The following is a 10,505-nucleotide window of genomic DNA, read 5'->3' as shown; positions in this document are numbered from 1 at the left end:
TGGTATGGCCTTCAGTCTATCGTCGTGCAAGGCCTTCACCCCTACAACCACAACAGCAACCGTCGTCTCCCAATTTCCAGATAACCCTAAAACCTTGATATTAGAACAATGCAAAACCTTCAGAGACGCCAAACAAATCCACGCCCATGTCATCAAAACTGGCCACTTTCTCAACCCCATTCTCGCCGAACACCTCCTCGAGTCTTCCTCTATCCTTATCCCTGGAAGCATGGATTACGCCCTTTCCATTTTCCGTGCGATCGATGATCCCAACCCCGCAGCTTACAACATCTTGATTAGAGGGTTCACCTTGAAATCATGCCCTGAGAATGCCATTATGATCTTCAAGCAAATGCTTGAAAGCTCAGTGGACCCCAATACGTACACTTTCCCCTGTGTCTTGAAAGCTTGTTCCAAATTAAAAGCATTGAAAGAGGGTGAGCAAATCCACGGCCAGTTATTCAAATTTGGTTTTGGGTCTCATGAGTTTGTTCAGAATACTTTGATCCACCTATATGCAAACTGCGGCAGAGTCCAAGTTGCTCGCCGGGTGTTCGATGGAATGCTTGTGAAAGGTGTCATTACTTGGAATTCTATGTTTGCGGGTTACACTAAGAGTGGGTGCTGGGAGGAAGTGGTGAAATTGTTTCATGAAATGTTACAGTATGATGTTGCGTTTGATGATGTTACTATGATTAGCGTCCTGATGGCCAGCGGAAGGTTGGGTGACTTGAAATTGGGGGAACTGATAAATGATTCTATAGAGACGAAGGGCTTGAAGGGGAATCTCAATTTGATCACTTCTCTTGTTGATATGTATGCAAAATGTGGTCAAGTAGATACCGCACGGAGGTTGTTTGATGAGATGCCACGACGAGATGTTGTTGCCTGGAGTGCCATGATCTCTGGTTACAGTCAATCAAACCGATGTAGGGAGGCGCTCACTCTATTCCACCAGATGCAAAAGGCAAAGGTGGATCCTAACGAGATTACTTTGGTCAGTGTTCTTTCTTCTTGTGCTGTCATGGGAGCTTTTGAAACGGGAAAATGGGTCCATTCCTTTATAAAGAAGAAGAGATTGCAGCTCACCGTTACACTTGGGACCGCACTAATGGACTTCTATGCAAAATGTGGGTCTATAGATAATTCACTTGAAGTGTTTGAGAAGATGCCTTCAAAGAATGTCTTATCCTGGACAGTGCTAATCCAAGGTCTTGCTAGCAATGGTCAGGGAAGAAAGGCCCTAGAGTTCTTCTCTTTGATGCAGAAGAATAATATTGAACCAAATGACGTGACTTTTATAGGTGTCCTCTCTGCCTGTAGTCATGCTGGCCTCGTCGATGAGGGTCGAGGATTTTTTGTTAGTATGAACAGAGACTTTGGCATCGAACCAAGGATTGAGCACTATGGTTGTATGGTTGATATTCTCAGTCGAGCGGGTCTTATTGAAGAGGCATATCAATTTATAAAAAACATGCCAATTGAACCTAATTCCGTTGTCTGGAGAACACTCTTGGCTTCATGTAAGGTTCATAAAAATGTTGAAATTGGGGAAGAATCTCTGAAACAACTCTCTAGACTGGATCCCACTCATAGTGGAGATTATATTCTCTTATCTAATATTTATGCATCAGTGGGCTGGTGGGAGGATGCATTAAAAGTAAGAAGTCTGATGAAAGAGAAGGGAATCAAGAAGACTCCAGGGTGTAGCTCAATTGAGTTGGATGGGGTGATTCATGAATTTTTTGCAGAAGATAGTTCCCATCCACAATCAAAGGAGATTTATGGTGCAGTTGAGGACATTATTAAGCGAATTAAGTCTGCTGGTTATGTGCCAAATACAGCAGAGGCAAGATTAGATGCAGAGGAACATGGAAAAGAAGCATCAGTGTCCCACCATAGTGAGAAGTTGGCTATTGCCTTTGGTCTTATTAAAACTTCACCTCGAACCACAATTAGAATATCTAAGAACCTCAGAGTCTGTACTGACTGCCACACCGCAACGAAGATGATATCAAGAGTATATAATAGAGAAATTGTTGTCAGAGATCGTAATCGTTTCCACCATTTCAAAGAAGGGTTGTGTTCTTGCAACGACTACTGGTAAGCTGTTTCTATGGCTTTGCCTAATAAGATGTTTTGTAGAATCATCGAGGAATGCTGTGTTTTACCATATGCCAAAGAAGCTTGACGCATTTGTAAAGTTCAAGCATGCTCGGAGCCTAATATTTCATGAACATATCTTTGATCTTAGGATGACCCACCACCATTTGATGAGTTATGAGTCCCATTGAGGCATGCTAGTATGGTAGTGAAAAGACTGTAGTTGGACATTTAGTATGATTTAATTTCTTTTAGATGATTCCTGTATTATCCAAAACTATTGGGATATTGTATTAGTAAATGTCACTTTTTTTTCAAAATTGATATCTTGACCAGACAAGGCGGAGAACAGATCCAAGATACATTTGGTAGTAAGAATGTCACTCTCAGTGGCTCTACAGAATGTCCCTCAATCCGATAGAAGAAGATTTAGTGCCCTCATTGGAATTGAAGAATTGTCTGTTAAGTCCACATACCTTGGTTCCAAGCTTTTCCCTTCCAAATCCAAATCCACATCCAAAGACTTAGAATTTGCCATTTACGTCATCCTACGCATTAAAAAAATGAGACACATGTGATTAGGTATTGATTTGTTTCATACTCAATTGACAACTTTTCTCTGGGCCTGAAAATTTCAACCCTAACCCACCCTCAAAGTTGAAAAATCTAGTTCAGGCCCTGTTCGGGCTCGGCTCAGGGCAGGCTCGGGCTGATAGAACCAAACTTACACCACTACCTAGCAAGGTGTGCAAAAACCTCGATTCTATTTGTTCTGATTTCTGGATAGGTACTTATGCGAATTCCAAGAAAGCCCATCTTATGAGCTGGGACAAATCTGCCTCCACCTTGCTTGGGGGTTTGGGCCTGCTAAAGGCTGCCACCCATAATAAAGCCCTTTTGTTGAAATTTGGATGGAGACTTATAAGTGAAAATCATAACTCCCTTGGGGTCTGGGTCAGGGTCTTGAAAGCTAGATATTTCCATAATTCTTCCCTTTTTAATCCCAAAGTCCTTAAGAAGAGAGGATCATGGACTTGGAACAGTATTGCTAACATCATTCCCACTCTTAAATTTTTCATTTTTGCTCCAGTTAGTAATAATTCATCTATTTTTTTTTTGGGATGATCCTTGGATCCCATCTATTCCTGGATCATCCTTATGTCATTCTCTCTCTTCCATTAACTCTTCTCTTCGAGTGGCCAGGCTGATATATTATTGACAATTGTTGGAATCGTGACTTACTTCTCTCTGTAGTTCCTACTTGTTTTGTTGATGTAATTTCTTCTATTCAGTTACTAGAAAATCAAGATCTTTGGAGATGCACCCTTTCACACGACGATCACTTCTCTATCAAATTAGTTGCTAGATTTCTTTGCCAACATGCTAAACCTCCTTGTGATTCTAACCTTTCGAAATGGTAGAGATTCTCGCAAATTTTAAATATTATACATGTAACATGTCCTTTCATTGGTGCTGTTGTTTCTTCATGATATTTGCCGACTGTGGTGTCTGCTTTCAGGACTCAAAACGTCATGCTTTTTGAAGTGTTTCAACTTTCTTTACTACTGAAAAGGGTCTGGGGAGGTGGAGATGTGGTGAAGGGTTGAATCCTGCTTGGAAATCTTAAATGGATAAATATAAACAAATAAATATCTAACGCCATAATCTTGCTTGTATTTTTAGCTAAGAAATATCACTGAGAGTGATATGTCTCTGTGATAATTGCCAGTGTAGAGTTATTAATCTCTCTCTCTCACACACACACACACACGTGTGTGTATATGTCTTGCCTAGTTAAGAGGGCAATGAGGTCATTTCATATGGCAAAGAGAGAGATAGACATACATATACATATACAAAATGTGCTAACGTACCCTGTTCTAGCGGCTCAGAGAACCTTTTTCTAATAATAAAAATAAAATTACTTACAATAATAATAAAGGGTCCTCACAACGGCGGTGTTCAGATTTCATTTTTTGAGGGATAAGAAAATAAACATGAATTAGAAAAATAGAAAAGAAGATACAATGTCGTCTATGTCCATCTTTCTTTACTTCCCCTAGCAGTAACCTCAAGATGATGAGCTGGTTCGATATAGGACCAATCCTTTTTGTTAATTAATTTAGAAAAACCAAACACGACTTTGAGAAGTTTCAGGGAAGGCCTGTCTGTGGAGTGTGGATAGATCATTTGGACAAATGGGTCAACATATCACCCTCAGCCTTGATCGAGCCTCCTCTCAATCATAATGAGTCAAGTGAGTCAAAAGTCTTATGTTTCAATTCCACCCTTTATCTTTTTTCTTTCCTATTTAATCATTGGAATTTTCCCACTTCCTTTCTATGTAGTATAACTAATAATATATATTCAATTCAATTCAATCCAATCCAATCCAATTCTATTCGACTTTCCAACTTTTACTTTGACCAAACACTCGACCTTACTATATATATCTGATCTCTTTAACTTCCCAGGTAGTCTTGGGAGGCTATTTTATTATAAATGAAGTATATCTTGGTGTGATCAAGTTTGATTATAAGGAGTTGTCATAATCGTGATTAAAAAAAATATGGGGTGTTGTTCTCTGTGCCGCAGCGTAGGCTGCACCTAGGCACATATAGGTGGGCGCAATGACCCCCTACCCTCCTACACAGGCTGCCTATGTGCCTGGACGCAGCCTGCACGGCAGCACAGAAAACATTCTCCCAAAAAATATATATCATAAAATTAAAAAATATCATTAGAATGTAAACATGAAGCTACCGTAAGCCTAACGTCTTGATTACCCAAGATACGTGCCTCTTATTTTACAGAGATCCAACTGAAAAGGCAAAGTGTCATGCTGATTTGTCGATGACAGCTCTGTGTACCCATGTTTTGTTACACCAAATATAATTTTAAATAGGGGTCTCAAAAGTTGGTCTCGAGCGATGGAAATCCTAGACCGGTCCTAAATGTGTCAAGCTTAAGCATTGATCAATTAATAATTAAGCGTTTCCAATGCAAGATAATGGCATGACGATCGCCCGACCTATACCAAAACCTGAACGGAAATAGTACAGAGCCTTAAATTGGTGGAGAGTGGTGACCAATTAAATCTAATCGAAATAGAGCGGTTGTACACCTATTCCTAAGATATGAAGTATTTATTTGCAGTAAGTTCATGTCTCACCTATACTGTTTTTTCGGGTTTGGTGTTAGGTCGGTGGAGGTCGTTTGTGGTATCAATGGTCATGTCCCCTTTCACCAACCTTTAACATCTTTAACTCTTCAAAAAAAAAAAAAAAAAAAAAAAAAAAAACTCTCCTATTTATCAATGGTACATTCGTAGGTCAACATGGATTTGGCTCCTGTCTTGCAATGGCGGGAGTTGGAGCATCCAGCACCTTGTGAGATTGCTCCACCTGGCATTCAAGGAATCTAACGGCAAATGTTTCAATTACTCCCATTTGGCTCTCTCACCCGACCAGATTGAGTAAACCTGATCCGATGCATTCAAATTTTGAAATCAAATCTGAAAACCCTCGTTCCTCTGTCATCTCCCCCCTCTTGTGGCTTTCATCATTTTCTGTTCTTGAACGGATTTGGCTCTAGGGATATCAGCTCCATCTTGCCATTTTGAACGGCGAACAGCGACGAACAACGACGAACGGCGTAAATTCCAGGTGTGTTTAGGGCACCGGGGTGGGAAAGTTGGATTTGTCGTCGTGTCAGAATTTCCTGTCGGGTATTTGTTTCATCCACCCCTTGCTCAAATATCCCATGAAATGAATGGGATTTGGTATTGTTCACTGGGAAATCTTCGTGCAACAGTCATACCTCCTTCCTCATTGTCTCGTCTTGCAAATCCTCTGCCTAGACACCCAAGCGTTGAACGGATATTTGAGCGACTGAAATTGCAGCGATGTGGTGATGTTGTCCAGTTTGCAACAACAATGATGGCGCTCAAGTTGCAGCAGCAATGATGTAGCTTTGTTCTACTTCAATTGCGGTTTTAAGAGTGATGTGAACTGTGGCAATAGTAATTCGATTGATGGCTGATAGAACTGCTGTAATCGGATTCAGATTAGGGAGTGAAGTGAGAGAAAGTGTTAAATATAAAAAAGAAAAAATAAGAATCATCGTGATCTCTGTTGTTCAGGACGACGGCAATGAAGTAGCTTCAGAATCACCCGTTCCCCTTGAGAATCCAAGGAATTTCGTTGTAATCGAAGGTGACCTAAACGTTGAATATTTCTCTCTAGATTTCAAGAATAGACATGCAAGAACAGTTTGCAAACTTTCCCATTATCTTCTTTCTCGAATCATCCTGAAATTTTAATTGAAGGCAATGCGAATGTTTAACCCATGGCTCTATATACGCCGTTCGTCGTCGCCGTTCAACAAAGAGGAACGAGGGTTTTCGGATTTGGTTTCAAAATTTGAGTGCATCGGGTCGGGTGAAAGAGCCAAATGAGATTAAAATATTTACCGTTGGATTTGTTGAATGCCAGGTGGAGCGATCTCAGGGGGATGCTGGACGCTCCAACTCCCGCCACTGCAGGACAGGAGCCAAATCCGATCAACACACACATGTAGGCCCAACCACGTTCGAAGACTTGATTGCTTTATCTTTCACCATACTCTAGGCTCTCTTTGGTATAATTTAAATTTATGTTTATCTGACACATAAACATAAATAGATGTGTTTGGTATGATTTATGATCTTAATTTCTCATTACAATAAATCAATATAAGCATAAATTCATAAACAGCTCGAGAGTTGTTTATAATTTATCACTATAAACTGTTAATGTTTGTTTATGTGTGTACCATTAATGAACATGTGCGGAATTGCTATTTAAGTGAGGGTAAATTGGTAAATTTAACAAAAATTAGATCAAAGTCTCTCTTTTGTCCCCCTCTCTCTCTTTCCAACCCCACCTGGCCCCCACCAAACCTATTTCTCATTATATAATCTATTATTTCTAATAGCAACCAAATGATTATTGTTTATAGCCCATAACCTATTATCATAATTGATTATTCATAAATAAGTCATTCATATAAATATAAACTATGCCAAAGAGAGCCTTAAGAAATAGATTTTTCTGGGTAAAAGTTCTAAAGAAATAGATTATAAAAATAATTTTAATTAGTCATAAACCCTTGGCAAATGACATCATTAGGATCAGATATATAACACCATTAAGATCCCCTGTCCTGCTTTAAAAAGCAAAAAAGAATGGATTTTAAAATAGGGGCACCCCATTTTTTTATTATTTTTTATTTTTTGGTTTTTAAAGAAAAGAAGAAAGGTAAACTCTTATCTCACTAGGGTTTTAAGTCATGGTATCGAACCGAGAACGATAAGTATCAGACCATATCAGGTCGAATTGGCCTAAAGTAACCTTTTTGGCTAATGCCAATGATAAGTATCAATATCTTATAATCCCAAGGGTGTACCTCAGTTGGCAAGGGAGCGTGCCTAAATCGACATGCATCTTGAATTCGATTCCTCTTATTTGCTTGGGGCCAATCCCATGACTTCTATGGTTTTCATAGGATCTAATACTGACCCGGTGCGAGTGTGTAGGGGTGTTTGTGTGCCAGAGGAATAGTCAGGCTGAAGGTCCACACACCCTCTTTAGCCAAAAAAAAAAAAAAAAAAGTATCAATATCGTATCATCATTGATCATGGCCGATATTGATATGGATAGATCTCGGCCAATATCGATCATACCTTAATCCATGTATCTCATATTGAAGTAGAAGAGTTTCTTCTTTGTTAGCTTCACCAATTGCCAATGGCTGGAAAAAGTTGTATCATACTTTTGGACAACCATAAGACTAGTTCGTTTAGTTCCTTTTAAGACTTGGTACCTGTAATTTATATACCCACATTGCTTAATTAATCACGGATTAGCTTCAAATGGTAAAATAAATGTGCTTCAGGTGCTTATATTCCGTGACTTGACCATATAAATTTCCCTTGGAAGTCACCAATTTGAGCAAGGAAGGTATCATTGACTTGTATAAAAGCTTTACAGTCAAAACTTTATAACAAAAATTCTAAAATAGAGGATGCAATCATATCTATGGAAGAGAAATGGCTAAAGTCCTTACAATTATCCCTTAAGTTGTTCTCCATAAGTAACATGTGAGGAATTTGATGTGGCTTCTAAAAGCTGAACCTCTATCAGAAACTGTAATGCTCTCTCTCTTAAATTGGAGTTTACCATGGATCCAGATCCCGGCAGTAGAAGATTCAAATTGATTTACCATATGGTGAAGGTTCACGATACTATCCTAGGATTCACAAACCTCTATAGGGTTTTAGTATGTTACCTAAAAAACCTTTTGGTATTTTTCCACTCAAATCTAAAGCCCAATGGATTCACTATGGTTGAAGGGAAACTCAGGTCTTTTGAAATTTTAGGTTACTTAGTCAAATTTGTTAAATTAGACCATAGCCTGGAGGATAGACACTCACGAAAGTTAAACAATTCCCACATTGTTTTAGTAATGTTTGGTTAGAGGTAAAGCAAAACAGAAATTATGGTCATACAGGTTCACCACAAGAAGTCGAAGCTCAAGGAATCCAGGAAGGAATCGATATTGCATTATCAATGGGAAGACACGTTGGGTTTGGTGGCTTTTATCTAGACCAGTTAATGGATAGGTTCAATTTTCTAGTTTTGTTTGTCCATCTGATTAGGAGGTGGAACCATTCAAAATGGAGTTTTTCAAGGAGGTGGAGTCTTCATGGAAGTAAATTCTTCAAGAAGATGGAGTTTTGTACGTAAATAAAAGAGTGGAGTCTTCAATAAATTTGATCTTCCAAAGAAATGAAAATGATTGGTGATTGAAGACATTAAGCAAGGTGGTGTCTTCCAACCCCAACAAGACAAAGAGTAGAGTTTTAGGCAGACTTGATGGAGATGGTTTATTGGCTTCCACATCACCAGAATAGAGGAGGTCATACCCATGGCAATGGAAACTCTTTTAACTGCTTCTAGATATCCAATGTGTGTCATGTGTGCCACCCCGCTGGTACTATAGAGGATCCTGGTCCGATCTAGTATTTACATTGCCCATAAATTTGCTCTTCTAGCTAGCCATAATCATGTTCATGGTGATGTATCAAACGATATTGCTGTTTTTTGTTCCTCATAGTTTGATGAATCTTCTTTTTCTTAGCAAAAATGAAAAAGAAAAAGAAAAAATGCAAAACAGAAATTTCAGCTATAAGGTAAAGTAAAACGAAATAAGAAGATATAGAGGAAGCTTTCAATTGGTGTGTTTGATTGGGTTGGAGTTGATATACAATGATATGATTACATTTTGGCCCACAAAATAGAGGAGGTGGGTAAAAACATTTTCAGTGATATTTTAGCTATAAAATAAAATAAAATAGCACACCATATTTGGTTTTTTATTTTTTATTTTTTATAGTTATTCAATTATAAGAAAAAAAGCAAAACGTTGCATGGTCATGTCGATCCTCGGCCTAGACACAGGAGCCCGTGAAATTACTGCTCCGCCCCCCTAAAATAAAAAATCCCATCCATGTTGTACGCGCTCTCATTCGCCCCGCGCTGGTGAAGGAACCACACGACCAGACATCGATCTATTACCCTCAATTATTATAGGTGATGATCATAAAACTTTTCATTTTGTTCTTGTTTTAATTTTACTTGACTTCATTTCACTTTTAATGAGGCAGTGTCTTGTAAGTTTTTTAAGGAAAAAAGATCTCTGCTTTGTGGTGCCCCCTATGCCCTCTCACATGGTATCATAAAACGATGCTCATGCCCTCTAGCCTCTAGGGCTCCCTAGGGGCATTCCCCCCATTGGCCTATACGCTGGTGTAGAGATCATGCGACCAAATAGCGATCTCATTCCCATTTATTAATTTGGTGAATAATTTTAATTCTCAGTGTCGAAAGGAACCATCATTAGAACATCGAGTATGCCAATCCTAAATTTTTAACCATGTTAGCAAATTTACAGATAGTTTAGCAAAAAAATCCATTGAATTTGAATGGATGAAAATTTTTAAATAAAAAATCACGGTCACTTAAGATACATTAAATAATCTAAACAAATAATTCCTCTTGGAAACATTAGAATTATTAGAAACTCCCCCATTGGCCTATACGCTGGTGTAGAGATCAATGGACCAAGTAGCGTTCTCGTTCTCATTTATTAATTTGGTGAATAATTTTAATTCTCAATGGTGGAAGGAACCGTCATTAGAACATTAAGTATGCCAATTCTAAGTTCCTAACCATGTTAGCAAATTTAAAGATAGTTCAGCAAAAAGTTTCATTGAACCTGAATGGGTGAACATTTAAAATAAAAAAAATCATTATCTCTTAAGATTTGTTAAATAACTTAAGAAACAAAAAATTCGTCCTGAA

At 38.5% G+C, this 10,505-nt stretch overlaps 1 protein-coding gene across 1 annotated transcript; it reads left to right on the top strand.

Moving 5' to 3' along the window:
* Positions 1–2,356, top strand: LOC122672920 (pentatricopeptide repeat-containing protein At1g08070, chloroplastic-like). Its single transcript, XM_043870425.1, has one exon. It carries the CDS (start codon positions 5–7, stop codon positions 2,105–2,107), a length of 2,103 nt encoding a protein of 700 aa, XP_043726360.1. The 5' UTR covers positions 1–4; the 3' UTR covers positions 2,108–2,356.
* Positions 2,357–10,505: the final 8,149 nt, after the last annotated feature.

Source organism: Telopea speciosissima, chromosome 8 (genome assembly GCF_018873765.1).
Source record: "Telopea speciosissima isolate NSW1024214 ecotype Mountain lineage chromosome 8, Tspe_v1, whole genome shotgun sequence".
Taxonomy (NCBI): Eukaryota; Viridiplantae; Streptophyta; class Magnoliopsida; order Proteales; family Proteaceae; genus Telopea; species Telopea speciosissima.
The sequence above is the reverse complement of the archived record's forward strand: the minus strand, read 5'-3'. Positions and strand labels throughout refer to the sequence as shown.